At 44.9% G+C, this 16,603-nt stretch overlaps 1 protein-coding gene across 3 annotated transcripts in view; it reads left to right on the top strand.

Moving 5' to 3' along the window:
- The window catches only part of UNC5C (unc-5 netrin receptor C), a 393,937-nt gene that overhangs the window by 364,235 nt on the left and 13,099 nt on the right, over nucleotides 1–16,603 (top strand). For all 3 annotated transcript variants that reach the window (XM_036853626.1, XM_036853625.1, XM_036853624.1), the window contains 2 exons: nucleotides 599–767; nucleotides 4,693–4,926. In XM_036853626.1, coding sequence (XP_036709521.1) covers nucleotides 599–767; nucleotides 4,693–4,926 — 403 coding nt within the window. The remainder of the gene's footprint in view (nucleotides 1–598; nucleotides 768–4,692; nucleotides 4,927–16,603) is intronic.

The raw sequence follows: 16,603 nt of genomic DNA, 5'->3' as shown, positions 1-16,603 counted from the left end.
AGAGAAACATCACTTTAAATTGCTATAGAAATACAGTTCTAATTCTTTCTTGGTCACGTTTGAAAAAAAATGAATCTGCTATACTAGCCTCAATGATTCCTGAAAGTCATTTGGAAGAAGTTTAGCTCTAGGGTGTCCTTATTCTAAAGTGATATTTTTGAAGTGTTTTTCAAGTTAGGTCCTAAAAACACGATAGTATGGTAAAACTCTGTGAAACGACTGGCAAGTATTATCAGAAAAGATGCTTATGTAACTTCATAAGGACCCTGTTCCTTCTCATTCCATCCTGAAAGTATCAGTACATGAATTCAGAGGAAATTAGCAAAGGCAGACCCATGTCTGAAGGGAGGGATCAAAGATATGCAGGCAGATTCACTATTATTAGAAAGACCTCAAGTCTTGCAAGATCAAAGTCTCGGTATAAAGTGCATGTCTTCCCATTTAATTCTGCCTCAACCCCACCACTGCCCCCTGCCCCCGACAAAACAAAGCTCCAAGAAGAAGCTATTTGTGCAACTTTAGATCTGAAATCTCGGTGAGTGCGCAGTATATAAATCCTACGGCACTTTGGTGACGCAGATCTCTGCTCTCCTCCTAGGCCGCCCATGGAGGACACACAGGCGCTCCTGACCCCTGTGGTGAGCTGTGGGCCTCCAGGAGCTCTGCTGACCCGCCCTGTCATCGTCACCCTGCATCACTGCGCAGACCCCAGTACCGAGGACTGGAAGATACAGCTCAAGAGCCAGGCAGCGCAGGGACAGTGGGAGGTGAGCTTCTGCTGGGATGAGGGTAGAACCCAAGAGCCATCCATGCAGACAAGCAAGGGCAGTTATGGGAAGGCTTCTATTTTTACAGCAAAACATGAGTGGAATTTTAGCTTATACTCAAAATGAAAGAGAGAGGAAGACAGAGAGGGGAGAGGGGGAGACAGACGCTGGTTCCTGAGTGCTTTATCTACTGACGGATAGGCACCAAGAAAAAGATGGTCAAGCATTAGCTAACTCATAGGGAAAGTGTACTTAAGAGTCTTATATAAGTCCCATTTGAATATACATACTATCTTGGGAAGGGAAACTATCTATATATATATATATTTTTTATTATTATTATTTTAATTTTCAGGTAGAGAAACATTGCACCTGGGTCAGAAAATGTTAGACACTTAACTTGCTAACAGGTCCCAGGAATATAGGTCTGAACTTAACCTGGCAAAACAGGAAGGGTGTATCCTAAGCTCCAGTACAGTGAAAAACGTCTTTGGCGTCTTGACTCTCTGTAACTGCTGCCATCAGAACTTCTTAAGGACAGTGCCTTAAACAGACCCTGTTCTTTACATCAGAACCCTGCAGTTAGCACCTGAAATGAAGTGCAAAAGGATTTGTTATATTTACCATGAAGATTTTATACCTAATACCTAAAAAAAATGATCTGCGTAGTCATTATAAAGAGAATTATCCAGTATGCATGTTGGATATATTTTGTGATTACTCACAGTATTTTTCTTTTTTTAAAAATATTTATTTATTTATTTATTTTGGCTGCGTTGGGTCTTCATTGCTGCATGCGGGCTTTCTCTAGTTGCGGAGAACGGGGGCTACTCTTCTTTGTGGTGCACAGGCTTCTCATTGCTGTGGCTTGTCTTGTTGCACAGCACGGGCTTCAGTAGTTGTGGCTCATGGGCTGTAGAGCTCAGGCACAGTAGTGGTGGCCCATGGGCTTAGTTGCTCCGTGGCATGTGGGGTCTTCCTGGACCAGAGCTCGAACCCATGTCCCCTGCACTGGCAGGCAGATTCTTAACCACTGCGCCACCAGGGAAGTCCCTCAGTATTTTTCTTTTAGGAAAAATATTTTAGGAAAAAAAAATATGCATGAAGACTCAAACCCCTAATATTTTAGGAAAAAGTAGTAGTGGAGGTAGAAGCATAGCAGGGCATACCTGGGATTACCTGGAGTGTCCTCTCTGTATGGATGTGCTCTCCTCTTGGCCACATGAAGGTGAAGGGTCACTCATTGCCAGAGGTCCTGGATTGAAGTCTAGGGCTATACATTATGTTAAGAGTGGACTTTACCAGATCTAACTTCAATTCCGTTTAAGTTTAAGTGATTTATCTCAAAAACATCCCAAAGTCTTTATCTCAAGGGATCCTAAATTGTTTACACAACTCTCTATTACCCTAATACCCTACTTCTGGATTTGAGTAATAACAACAATAACAACAATAATAAGAGGAAAAGAAAAAAAAGATATGAAGAGTAGAAGAGGGAAGTCCTTATGAAAACACTCTTCTATTTGTCACAGGAACATGGAGCATCTTTATTCTCCACCATTTCTTCTAGGAGATTTTTTTGTAACATGCCATCAGGAAATGACACTCGAGCCTTGCCCTTGCCCTGCTGGAGAAAGCAGCTTCTCTCCAGGTGTCCTTTTGGGGCTGGAATAAACGTGGAGGTGCTGAGCTCCTTTTTCTCCTTTCCAGTTCAGTTTAAGCTTTATCTTTGGGTACAGGTTTAGCTGAAGAAATGGTTTCATGGATGCTATTAAAACACAGTCCTTACTTTAGCTTGGATGTTGTTGCATGGCCTAACTAATAAACAGCTACCTGAGGTGCCTCCTTTCATAGCTTTGTCCAGCCCCAGGGACTCAATTTATGATGAAACATTTGTTCATGTTTTTGACAAGTAACCATTTGTTCACCATGATCCAGGCCCACTGAGATACGGTATGAAGCAAAGAAGCTATGGTTGCTGCCTCTGTGGACATTAAGCAGCCTAATGCAGAGGCTGAATCATGCCCACACATGGGTTTTATTTCTCCCAAATGAAATTTTCTTTTAAATTTGAATTAGTTAAAAGTTGGAAGATTTCACATAATAATCTGAACTTCCAACTTCTCTTGAAAAATTAAGGGCTGTGTCCTCACTGGGCCTGCATTCCTGCCATGCCTGGTACTTTTTCTGTAAGCATCTTTGCCATAGACATCTTTACCACAAGCATTTTTGCCACATAACTAATTGGCCTTAAGGCAGTTTTGCTGTAAAAGATAAAATAACTGGTGGACAGTTTGGTTTCAACTGGTTGACAGCTGGGTTTCATCTCTCCACTGACACGGTACGACCATTTTTATATTACATAAATCGGAAAGAGGCCAAGGGCCAGAAAGGCACAGAGTCGAGCCCACATGTCCCATAGAACTTTGGAACATCTGTCAAGGGATATGTACCAAGAACAAACAAGAGTGTAGAGGCTTTCACAGCATAATACAAAGCTCAGTTATAAATATGCATCCTAGAAAGTGGAAACTGATACCTCTCTTAATGAAGAAGAAATTTTAGCAAAAAAGAAAAGTGGAATGCCAAATGAGGAGCTGAATCAACAAGCAAAAATATGTATAATACTACAAATGAAAGACTTTGAAGACAACTGCTTAGGTACAACCCACAAAATAAAATCATTTATCTGCACAGTACTGCCATGAATCTACGCACATTTTAAATGTTTTAAAGTATTTTGTTATTTCATAATAAAGTCTTTTTACCTTTGTTATTCATTTTTCATGTTTTATTATTTTTGTTAATGTCCCTCTTTTATTTATTGCTGTTTCATCTTTTACAGCAAAATTGCTTTACAGCCAATCAGTTATGCGGCAAAAATGCCTACGGCAAAGATGCTTACAGTTAAAGTACTGAGAGCCCGTCCCTGCGTGGCCGCAATGACTGAACCAAGCGGAGACTGAGCTCTTCAGACAGGCTGTGCTCTGCTTCACCGCAGTCTCCACCACTCCTTATTATCTTCTGCCCTACCTGCTTCACACATTCCTATTACCTTTCTGCCCTGGGAGGCATGTGGAATCGTGACCTTTGTGTTATGGATTTTGTGCTTGGTCTTTCAGATGATTTCTTCTGTGGCCTGAGTCATTTGGTTAAATCAAAACCTAGTTAAGTTAGTAACTATTTTTATAAAACTCATCAGTTTCACTTATTTTTATTTCTTGCTGAATGTTAACAATCTAAAACATGAGACTGCTTAAAGGCTTACATGAGAAATAAACAGAAAAGTAATGTGTCAAATGCATAGAGTTTGCCATACTGTGCTTTTAGCAAAGTCCAAGAGCCCAGATTATGAGGAAAAGCAGTGTATTGCTTTGGAAAGTAATTGATGGGTGAGTTTGGAAGCACTTAGTAGAATGGTATTGCATAATTCTTTAATTTCCCTAATTCTTTTTTAAAAAATTCTTTTCAAACCCCTAGATTTTCAGGGGAAAAAACTACTACGCTAAAAGGACATTGAAATAAGATAGTACTTTCGGATGAAATTAGCAATTTAGAGATTAAAGCAAATGATCAGAAACAGAGAATCAACTCAAATATGCTGAAGTTAAAAGGATAATTTACACATTTCTTATGGAATTTTAGGTAGATTCCAGGAATGTAGATTCTTAGAAGATCAAAAGAGACTAAATGAAGATCTTCTAAATAAAGCATGTTATCAGCATAAAGGCAAGGGAAGTAAGGGAGAGAATGATTAAGAATGGAAATATTGATAGAAGTACAATAAAGGCAGAGAAAGACAAAAAAGAGCAGGAAAAGGAAGAATCAGAACTCGGGAGAAGTCGTCCTGCTCTGTGCGCCCCTGTTGGCCACCGTCCCGGCAGCCAGGAGGCTCAGTCGCCGCCCCTTCCTTCTCGTCCCACAGGATGTGGTGGTGGTCGGAGAGGAAAACTTCACCACCCCCTGCTACATTCAGCTGGACGCAGAGGCCTGCCACCTCCTCTCCGAGAACCTTGGCACCTACGCCCTGGTTGGGCAGTCCACCACCAAAGCAGCCGCAAAGCGCCTGAAGCTGGCCGTCTTCGGGCCACTCTGCTGCTCCTCTCTGGAGTACAGCCTCCGCGTCTACTGTCTGGATGACACCCGGGACGCCCTGAAGGTAAGTGACTCCAGCCTGACCCGCCCACCTCACACCTGGAGACGACATGCGTTACGTGCGTGAACACAAGTGTCTGGCCCCAAAAGATGGCAGTTACAGAAACACATTAGACGTTTCTTGAGGCCATGCTGATAAATAAGCTGTTTCCATTATGCTGATTCCTCCTGAGGGCTACTTCTGTTTACCCTCCTTGATTTCTTTTAATGAAAAATTTAGAAGTGGAAGAATTTGGCAATGAGACCCGTGGATCGTAAATAATCTGCTTCCATGTTTATCTCAACCGTGTTCTTCCTATAAAAGGAACTGGCATAATTGCTCAGACTCTGTGTTCCTCTTGTGTGCAACTTCATTATCTGCTTTCCCATTCTTTTTATGAGGACCGTGAGGAAGGAGGGTTAGCATTTGACAACAGGCTGCTGCTTTACAGAATAAATAGGCTTAATTCTTGGTGCTATTATTGCCATTCATTTTCTCCCATTTGAAGCTTTAAAGGATGTAGTAAGTGCCTCTGAAGAAGTTATGATATAGAAAGAGGAATAAAAGAAGTATGCAAAGGATTATGAAGCAAGTCAGAGTGTGCTACATGCCGCAGATGAATGCAGAGTTCTGTGGGAATTCAGGAGAAGGAGGCATCATATTATTTGGGAAAATCTGAAAAGGAGCTAACATTTGAGATTGACCTTAAAGGAAGGCAGGGTTTGACCAACAGTAATGGGGAAAAAAATACAGGATTTCTGGCTGAAGGGAACAGCATGAAGAAGCACAGAGGGAACAGTAAATACAGATTCTACGCGGCATGTTATTTCCAGAAAGCCTAGAATGATTGATAGGAGTTTTTTTGGGATGGACCTTGACAACCAGAGACAGGAGTGGAGATTCAGTTTCTTGAGTTAATGGAGAACCACTAGAGAGGTATAACTAGAAGATATAGACATGACTGGAAATACATGTTAGAAATACTAGTCTGCTGTCAGTGAAAAGATAGAATCGAGTCAAGAAAAGCATGGTAGAGCTGGAGTGGAGACAGAGGAGTTAGAGGAAGGGAATATGTATGAAAGCCCTATTAAGTAACTCTTGCGGGCCCTGGTGACTAACCCTGAATGCGTGGAGCAGAAGATCAGGTCTGTCTCTAAGTAACAGTAGCAAAGTCGGGGCAGGTAGCTCCGGACTGTGGATATGGTGACTTTGCCTTTGGAATAGTGAATTAGAGGTATGGATTAGACATCAGGACAAAGGTGCCCCATGGACAGTTAGAAATGTAGGGATGGCTCTTTGAACAGAGAGCAGTTCCTGAGACAGAGACTCAGGAACCAACTATATAATATTGATATTTGTCTTCCACGGTGATTGAGGAGAATATCAAGGGAGAGTAGAGGGAGAAAATAATAATAAAGCTAATAAACATCACCGAGAATTTCTTATGTGCCGGGCAAGATTCTAAGTATCTTTTTTTTTTTTTTTGAAGTATCCATTCATTCATTCTTAACTTCTCTTTTACTTAGGAAAGAACTATTTATTCTTCATATATTCCCCTCAGATCTTTTTTTTTTTTTTAATTACTTATTTATTTATTTATTTATGGCTGTGTTGGGTCTTCGTCTCTGTGCGAGGGCCTTCTCCAGTTGTGGCAAGCGGGGGCCACTCTTCATCGCGGTGTGTGGGCCTCTCACTGTCGTGGCCTCTCTTGTTGCGGAGCACAGGCTCCAGACGCGCAGGCTCAGTAATTGTGGCTCACGGGCCCAGTTGCTCCGTGGCATGTGGGATCTTCCCAGACCAGGGCTTGAACCCGTGTCCCCTGCATTGGCAGGCGGACTCTCAACCACTGCGCCACCAGGGAAGCCCCTCTAAGTATCTTTTATTTTTATTTTTTTTTTTTAGTTTTTTTTTTGTTTAATTAATTTATTTTATTTATGGCTGTGTTGGGTCTTCGTTTCTGTGCGAGGGCTTTCTCTAGTTGCGGCGAGCGGGGGCCACTCTTCATCGCGGTGCGCGGGCCTCTCACTATCGCGGCCTCTCCTGTTGCGGAGCACAGGCCCCAGACGCGCAGGCTCAGTAATTGTGGCTCACGGGCCCAGTTGCTCCGCGGCATGTGGTATCTTCCCAGACGAGGGCTCGAACCCGTGTCCCCTGCATTGGCAGGCAGATTCTCAACCACTGCGCCACCAGGGAAGCCCTAAGTATCTTTTCTTAACTCATTGAATCTTTACAACAACCTGTAGGACACCATTATCCCTATTTTACAGATGTGCAAGGCACAGAAAGGTTAAGTAAGTTGCTCTAGGCCACACAGCTGCTGAGTGGAGAAAGCAGGCGTCATGCCCGGGCCGCTGGCTGCAGTCTGGACTCTGCTCCTACAGTGGGCTGCTCAGAGAGCCACACCCTAGAGCACAGGGACCAGGGGAGCCCTGCCATTGCAGGGGAGGAGGGGGGCAGCCAGCAAAAGAGCTACAGAAAGAGGAGTACCCAGAGGAGGAAGGGGAGAAGTAGGAGAAAGATGCATCTAGGAAGCCAAGAGAAGAATTTTTTTTTTTCTGCAATTCAGGGTATTTCCTTCTGGAGTTTCCATCCAGAGAATAGTTCTAGGTCATGAAAACTGAGTGTTGCAGGTTGTGTCCATGGAGGAGATGAGACATATTTGGTCCCTGGGTATATTTTTGATGGTTGCGCCTGTAGGAGTTTCTGATGTTAAATCAATGATGCGAACACACAGCGCTAGTGTAAAGCTGAAGGTTATTTCTTTTGTATTCCTTGCAAATGCGGTACTTTTAAGGCACTGTCTGGATAGAAATCATCGTAGGCTTAAATCCTTCTTAGCAAAAACTGTATTTGTAGGCGAGCCGTGGGGTCTGATTAAGGCAAATCTTTTTAATAATTCAAAGAAAAGTCATTGCAAAAAGCATCTGTAGAAGATCTACATCATATTTGAAATATCTGATACACATTTTATATTCACACAAATAGTTCTTATACTCAGTCACTCTTGACCTTTCTTCTCAACAGACATACAATCCATGCCAAAAAAGTAATATTTCATAAAATAATTTTGATTATGTTAATTAGTGAAAAGGGATGCAAATGGTCAACACTGAGAAAGACTGACAAACAGGTTTAAGAAGTAAAAACAACCCAAGAGCAGCTTATATCATGGTCAGTGCTTTCCAAATAGACATATAAATTCTCAGCATCTGGGGATCCAGCACTTAGCCTGAAAGAGACATGAATAATGGATAAGGCTTTCCTGCACTTCATGATCATTTAATAATGCAGAAATACCCAAATCCTAGTTACAGGTAAACCAACATACCGAAGAGACAGCTCAGTCCAGCCGAAACTGCCTCATGCCCACGCTTGAATTGGAACTTTGGGGCCGATGAACTCAGAAAGGCCCTTCATTACCTACATCCTGCCTCCTTGGCACCTCACCTGCTAATGTTCCCGCCAGCCTCTCTCCCATCGCCCTGCTCCTCTAATTTACCCATAAATACTGTCTTCTGCGTCTCTTCTCCAAATACCTCCTCCTTCAGGCCCACCCCACTCCTCGCTTATGCGCGTCCTAAATCCTAAGTAATAATTCTCTATCCAGCGCACATAGGAGTCAGTTGGGAAGCTTTAAAAAGAGACTTGTTTGAGGGTCCCAACCCAAAGGCTCTGATCTGATCGGTGTAGGTATTGGGTTTGGTTTTTTGTTTGTTTGAGCACTGCCTGGGTTATTCTACTGTGCAACCAAGGTTAAGATCTATTATACTAAACAATTTCAGGGGTCTTTCTGGAACTTTAATCCTACTTAGGACAAACTTTCCTATACCCTCAAATCCTTTTCTCACCCATTCCTTCACTTGCTCACACTAACTGCAGCTGGATCCCCCAACTAACATGCATCCCTTATAGTCCCTGCAGTGAGGACACACCCCTAACCAACCACAAGGCCAAGAGGAAAAGTTCCAGTACTTCTCATATCCCTGACCACTCCTGGGGCATCGCTCTACTTCTGGGCTGGCTTTTTGGTTTGTTTTTCTTTATCCTGTTACTCTGTGATCCATTACCCACTTCAGTTCCTCAGCACGGAGTCCCCCTGAGCACAAATCTCCACCCCAGCAGTACCTGCCTTGTGGTCTTTCTTGCCCCTCCTTTTATTCCCCTCATCCTCTCAAATTCAGAGTCACCTCTTATTCGCAGTTCCTTTGCCCAAATGTATTCTAGTAACCTTCGCATCATTCTACATTATCTACCCACTAGTGTAGATGCACTGCATCCTCAGTAGGAACTACACCAAGATCTCCACCAACCAAGGTCTCTACCTGTGAAAGCATCTGACCTTCCATCTCTCTCCCACAAGGTGCACGTAAGCTGCTCTTTGTTTTTAAGGAAGACGTCCGTCAACCGTCCCCGGTCCCCTGGTCCACAAACCTTCATCTGCTCTTACCCATATCTACAGGGAACTCACTTCCACTCAGAAATCTCTTGCCATCTAAAGCTGCTGCAGGTTTTTCTAATTGCCATAGCTACATATGACCTCCACTGAACAAGCCCTCTACTTCTACTTCCGGCCTGTTGAGCTTCTCTAAAAAAATCATAAATTCCTGATTGAGTCCATTATACTCTCAAGACATCTGCCCTAAGCTGTGGCTCTCCTGCTTCTCCACAGTCCTTTTATGTATTTCTCCTTGACTCATGAGATTTCACACAGCACTTCTTGCGAGCCTCTCCCACTCTCCCCAGATCCCTGATAGTACCGCAGCCCCTTCATGTGTTGCAATGATCTAACACCTATGGTACCACTCAAGGGACACTCCCTCAGCTGCTGTCCTTTACCTTTCAAACCTTTTATTTCAGCCTCTTCTCACCTAGTCTGGGCTCTGATGAAAAGGAGCTCTACTCCCTTGTTTGGGCTTTAATCCAACTCCTCCACCACCTCTGTCTCCAGCTAGCAAGTGACGCCTGAAAGTGGGCCTCCCCAGACTTGATGTTTTCTTAGAGTTACTGATGCGGACTGGGGATTCTTTCTGAATTGCAGAAACCCTCACAGAAGGTTGGACAAGGGCAGAGAGGGAAGCTCAGTGCCGCACTCATTCTCGGGGGTCAGAACTACACAGTCTGGAGAGCTGTTAGAAAAAAGACTGGCCCAGTGTCTGGATCTGAACATATTGATAATATTAATTCCCACTTATTATCATATTGTCCATGTGGATGGGGAAAAAAAGAAAAGATACCACATCAGTCAGTCTCAGCAACCCTGATGCGTTCTTTCATCTTCCCACCCACCTCTTTTGAGTTTGGTAGCTTTTGTAACAATTTCCCTGAGTTTTGTTAAACCTGGAAGCAAAAATGGTCACCTGAAACTTAAAAGCTGTATTTAGCAATGTGGAAGCATTAGTGCTGAATTAGAATGCTGGCAGTGACTGCTGGAGTAAAAGTCAAGGCTGGCAGGAGACAGTGGAATTCTTTTACATACCTTTCAGGTGTTGTTTGTTTGTTTTGTTTGTTTCCTTCCGTGCATGTGCTAGAAGGACCAGTGAGAGCAGTGTGTGAGTTGAGTTCGTGTAAAGAGATAAAGGTGCTATGAATTGTGAGAATACCTTAGAATCAGTTCCATTCTCAAATAAAGAGGTCACATCTATTGAAAAGATTGAGTTGGGTATGTCACAGCTTTTCTCGTTACCTCCTCTTCAGGTGATTAAAGTATTGGTTTTTTCCTTTCGCTGTTTGCAAAGACTTAAATCCTAATATAAATAGACCAGAAATTAATAGAGAGCAAGGTTATATTTGGGGTAAGTTTAAAAACACTTCAGGGAGAAATATACATCAGCATTGATATAAGTAATTTCTGTCCCACTATCTTAGGGGTACAATTATAAGATTCTCCTTTCCTAATAAAGGGTTTTATACTAAACTCTGAACCTAAAAGAGGAGTTATTTGCATAAAATATGAGCAGTCTCACATATCATAACATTCAATGTTGTTAATTGAATTTCCGACAAATGTATATGTGATACAAACCAAATGACGTGTACCAGCTTTCTTTATATAGTCATTTGGCATGGAAGAGAGTCGTCTTTGGATTACTTCAGTTTTCACATACCCTAATCTAGGCTGTAACATAGTAACTCTGTGAAAAATCATATTATGAGAAAAGATAAGAGAAAAATGAGAGACACTGAAAATGAAAATAGGAATCCTAGTTGAGAATTGCATGATACTCAGTTTCTTGGGCCACAGTCGTAGATAGTCATAGATAGCCCATTACAAGTTTTATTTCATCCTGAAACCTGGTGCTTCCTCACCCGTGTCCTTCTGATGTCTCCTCCATGGCCAGCTGTGACCCTGCTGAACCAAGAACGCCTCACTCCTGCCTCTTCTGGGCCAACAAAGGCTGGCCCTCCATTGGATTGGCCCCATTAACCATATCTTTTCTTTCACTTTCCTCAAACCACCTCAAAACAAGCATAACCTATGTTTCATATTTTCAGGACCCTGGTCTCTGGAATTAATATATTCATACATGTAACACATGCCTTAGATAGCAACAACAACAAATGTGTTAAAGGTGACAAGTGTGTTTTCCCTGTTCAGTGTATGGAAGGAAGTGTGGTGTCAAAGGGAAGCTTGAGTCAAGCTGGCTGACTTGATTGCTTCCGCCCCTCATCAGCTCTGTGGCCCTGGTCATTGAACTTGACCTCTTAGGGACTTCATTTGGTCTGAATCATGGACCCTTGAAAGATTCAAAGAGAGTAAAGTTATTAAACTTCCTGGCATAAAATAGTCACTAGATAATGTTAATTGTGCCTAGGTGGGCATTTAGATTATAATGGCATTTTGAAGATAATGGCTCAGTGAAGATATTAACTCTAATTGTGATCTAATTGTGGGGTGAGTGTCAGGTTCGGTAGCAGGCTGGTTGGTCAGCTATTTAGGGACAGGGTTATTTTTGGTGCCTCTAAATTTACTCCATCTTTATCATCTTCTCATGAGACTTGGCTCTGGCCCCATCATATATTTTCGAAATGACCTGCAGTGCTGAATTTATGTTTTGAGAGAGAGGGAGGAAAGAGAGAAGAGGAAACAGAAGTTTTGGTAGATGAAATAATGAGTCCCCAAAGATACCTGCACACAAATGTTACCTCACATGGCAAAGGAGACTTTACAAACATGAGAGTATAGACCTTGAGATGGAGAGATTATCCTGGACGGTCAGAATGGGTCTGATCTAATTACTTTGTGCTTAACAATGGGGAACCTTTCCCAGCTATGGTCAAAGGGAAATACGACCATGGAAGAAGGATCAGAGATGTGCCATTGCTGGCTCTGAAGAGGGAAGAAGGGGACCATACGCCAAGGAATGTCAGCAACTCTGGAAGACAGAAAAGACAGAAAAGACAAAAAAGCAAATTCTTCCCTAGAGCCTCCAGAAAGGAAGGCAGCCTTACTACCACTTGATTTTAGCCCAGTGGGACCCGCGTCAGACTTTTGGCCCACAGAACTGTCAGGAGACAAATGTGTGTCTTATTTAAGTCACTAAGCTTATCGTAATTTCTTACTGCAGAAACAGGAAACTAATATAGAAGTTAAAAAGTAAATGTTCAAGGGTGAAAAGGAATACAAGAGTGACTCCAGAAGTTCTAGAACAATCTAAAAAGTCTTATTGCTAATACACAGATGTGTGAGACCATCTTTTCCTTAGAAGTAAGCCCAGAGGTGGACAAGCCACACGGCCACTTCCCTGGGTGCTGCCCTTCGGCATTTTGCTTTAAAAGTGTCACAAACCGACCTTACTGGGCAGCTGGAAGTGGCAGCTCAGACCGAACATCCGTGGTGACAGCAGCTGTGGGAGCAGCACGCAGAGCCCTAGAAGTGAGGTGACTTGTCGGGAAACGTTTGCACATGGTCACCCGAGTCCAACCTTGTTATCATTAGGGACGAAGTACGGCAGACAAACTCAGGGGGAGAGCGGAGCACCCCCGCACGGGCCCGGAAAGAGAAAGCGTGGCGAGGCTGGGCGCCTGTGACGAAGACCCAAGCAGGTGGGAGAGGCCGGCTGACAGTCAGGTGTTCCCGCAGCTGGCCGTGCAGCCCGAGGCCAGAAAGGAAGGCGGCCCCAGGGAGCTGAGCTTGGTGTCGCTGGGAGCTGGCAGGGAGCGGGAGAGAGGGGTGGCCCTGCCTCTTTGGCCTCTGCTTTGGAAGAGGACGGCCCACGGCTGTGATAGCGACAGCAGAGATAAGATAGCCTCTGGCAAAGAGAGACATTCCTCATCCCCAGATGACAAGGGCAGGTTCCAACACAGGTTTAAAGAGTGAACAGGAGCAAAGCAGCTTCCATAAAATCTGATGGGAGATGTGATTTTTTTTTAAAACAGGCAGCACAGTCCTTGAGGGTTGATCTTTTGAGGTCTGACATGTGTGGCACGCTGAACGTCTGCCGGTGTGTTCTTTGTGCCTGGAGAGCCCTGAGTCCGTATGGCAGAAGCTTGGCGAAGGTGGGCGCAAGTCTCCAAGCGCACGACTCGGCCTTCCGTGCTTGGTCCAGGGCCCGCCCTGCGCGAGCGTGGAGTGAGGGTTCCTCTCCCTGGAGCCGCACGGCCAAACCAAACCGAACACCCCTGGCGTGCATGGCTGTCTGCTGCTGCATTCGCTGCCCTTTGTGATCTTGCCCCGTGGGAATCCTAGCGGCGTCCCCACGAGAGCTGCGTCCGCCTGCCCGGGCTCCAGGCGCTGCCCCAGGCTGCAGGCGCTGCCCCCGGGCTCCAGGCGCTGCCCCCAGGCTGCAGGCGCTGCCCCCGGGCTCCAGGCGCTGCCCCCAGGCTGCAGGCGCTGCCCCCAGGCTCCCTGCATGCAGCCGATCCAGGGCTCTGGGCTTCGGTCCAGAGTAAAGAATGCGGGGACAGGTCCCATCCAGACAGCACCGAGAAAGGAGCGAGAGAAAACGGAGCAAAGCCCTGGCTCCACCTCCCCCACCCTTCTCTTCCAGAAGAGATCTTAATGTGTCATACGGGATTTAAGTTTCATTATTTGTGTCTTCCTTTCTGTAGCCGGTAAGAGTCGTTGGAGGGAAGACAAGAGAGACAGAGAGGGAGAAGCTAAAGGCTGGAGAACCCACAAATTGGATTGCATCCCTGAGAAACCAGATGTTAATAGAAGTGCCTTCAAGGGAGAAGGCGCAGCTGGGAGCCGTGGTGCGAGAGGAGGCGCGTACTGGAGCAGGCGAGGGGGTCCGAGCGCAGGGCGAGGGGGACGGAGGACGAGGGTGAGCACGGAGCGCAGGGGCAAAGCCAGGGCCCGGCGCCTCACGCAGGTCCTGGGGCGCAGTCAGTGCTTTGCACCCAGACGGAGGCTCGCCACGTTCCTGAACGTGTGCTTCAGGCGTCTCAGCGTAGGCAACCCTGCCACCGGGGGGCACTCGTGTGCGCCGCCTGTGAGGCTGACACCTGCCCGGCTGGGAAGGGCCCGGAGGAGGAGGAGGAGGAGGAGGAGGAGGAGGAGGAGGGACACGGGCGGCAGCGGAGGCAGGCGTGGTCTAGCCCGGCAGTAACGCAGAGCGAAGAACTGTGGGCTTAGGAGGCCGGAGGGTGCCGTAATTACGCACGCCGTAATGAGGGCAGATCCTGTCTTCGCAGCGCCCGGGAGGGCTGGGTACAGGCCGGAGATGCTCCCTTTGTACGCACAGTCCTTTAAAACAGCTTGGATTTACTGTGGCCCTGAAGTGGCCAGGGCTAATGGCTTGGCACGGAGAATCTCTTGGCTTCATTGGTTATTGTGAGTGCTCCTGGTTTTTCCTGTGGAGTCCCTCGTCCCTGCCTTTCGAACAGTCCCTCACAGTCTCCTTGAGTCCATACAGCCCGTGCTCAGGGCCGCCGGGGAGCCCGCGTCCTCCCAGCAGCGACCACGCCGGGCAGCGGCCGCCCCACGGGGTCGCGCAGGTCCCGGCGGGCTCCGGCCCTGCCGCACAGGTCTGCCCCCTGCGGCATGGGGTTCCCGTGCGTGTTCCCACGGAAGCACGGGCTGGAGACGTTTCTGTGGATAACTGACCCCTGCAGGAGTCTTTCAGGGTCACGCTGGAGGGGTGGAGAGAGAACTGACAAAGGCAGGCAGAAAGGGACCCCTCCTGTAGAAGCAGAGCCCGAACAAGGCACCGAGGCAGGGGTGCTTCCGGGCGGGCGGACAGCCTTTGCAGAGGAAGGCGACATTTATATTTCCGAGAACAAAGAGCCTAGATGATCCTAATTCCTGTTAACGGCATTTCTTTCCAAGGTCACGGTAGTTTTCTTAAGTCTTCCTAACTCTTTTGACCTTAAATATATTTTGTTCCTGTCCTCTCGTAAGGTGTGTGAAATATCCCAACTTTTGGGACCCGGAAGCAGCTGTCTTAGAGCTGAGCACACTGTGTTGGGGTTACGTGTTTATGTGTCGGTCTCCCCACAGCTGAGGTTTGTGAGTGTGGTTTGAGGCTGGGACGGAGGCTGACTTGTCTTTGCGTCCCAGAACCTGACGTGGTTCCTGGCAGGCGTGTTGAATGAATGCTCCCAGGAAGATTAGTGAGAGGAAGGCATGTAACTCTAAAGCTATATTTTATTGATTCACACATCTGTTATTTTTATGTTCTCTGTATCATGTGTAATAACCAAAATGATTTCATGCAGAAGGAATTCAGAGAATCAAGCTTTTTAAAATATTACATTAATTTTAAGTGGGATCAGCTATAAAATATCGGAAATTATGATACTTAAACCATAACAGTATGGAACAAAACCCTGAGTAGCCTATCAAGTGGGCTTGCCTCTTCTGTTTTCTGACGTAAAATTTATATAAATTTTATTTAAAATTTTATAAATTTATAAAAATTTTTATAATTGTATAATTTTATTAAAAATTTTATAAATTTTATAAACAAAAAATTTTATAATTTTATAATTTTATTAAAAATTTTATTAATTTATAAATTCATATAAATTTATAAATTTATATGAATTTATAAAATTTATATATGGGATTTGCTGTATGTGGCAGGTCATCTCCCTCTTGTGTGGCTCTAGGAGATTTTAGTTTCCAAGGAGTTGTTTTATTTATTGATCGTAATATCTTTAATTCACACTTCAATGTTTTTAATTTGTACTTTGGTTATTGTCTTCTCCTTTATTTTGTTGTGTTCCCTTGAAGTTGAACATCCTGGGTCCGATGATACCAGTTGCTACTTTTCAGGAAAAAAAAGTTAAATTTAAGTGTGGTAAGGATTCTTCTTACTGAATCATTTACTCCTGGCTGATTTCTCCCAAAGTACTAGTGGAGGGACAGCTGCCCCAGCCAGCAGTCTCCAAAATGGACTTCACAACCCCCAGGCCAATGAGATTTGGGGGGTAAAAATAGACACTATTAAGGACTTCTGTGTCTATTCATTTTAGCGCATACTTTTAACCTTAGGTATATTATATAACATTAACATATTGATGTGTTAATATAGGTGTATAACTTATAAAGAAACAGAAGCAAACTGCAGGCTTGATTTTTTTTGACTGATGGCGTGTGCAGTCAAATACGTTTAGAGACTTTGCTCCAAGCATGGATGCATCCTGGTGGGCAGTTCATCTCTCACCAGGGTTCCTGTCCAACTGAACAGGACAGAAAAGTCAGGTTCCTCCCAGCTGTGTGCAGCAGCTTTGTGTCACTCCTGGTTAGTGGAGAGATGGA

This window comes from Balaenoptera musculus, chromosome 5, assembly GCF_009873245.2.
Source record: "Balaenoptera musculus isolate JJ_BM4_2016_0621 chromosome 5, mBalMus1.pri.v3, whole genome shotgun sequence".
In the NCBI taxonomy this organism is placed as follows: Eukaryota; Metazoa; Chordata; class Mammalia; order Artiodactyla; family Balaenopteridae; genus Balaenoptera; species Balaenoptera musculus.
Note: the sequence above shows the minus strand (reverse complement) of the source record. Positions and strands in the feature narration are given on the sequence as shown.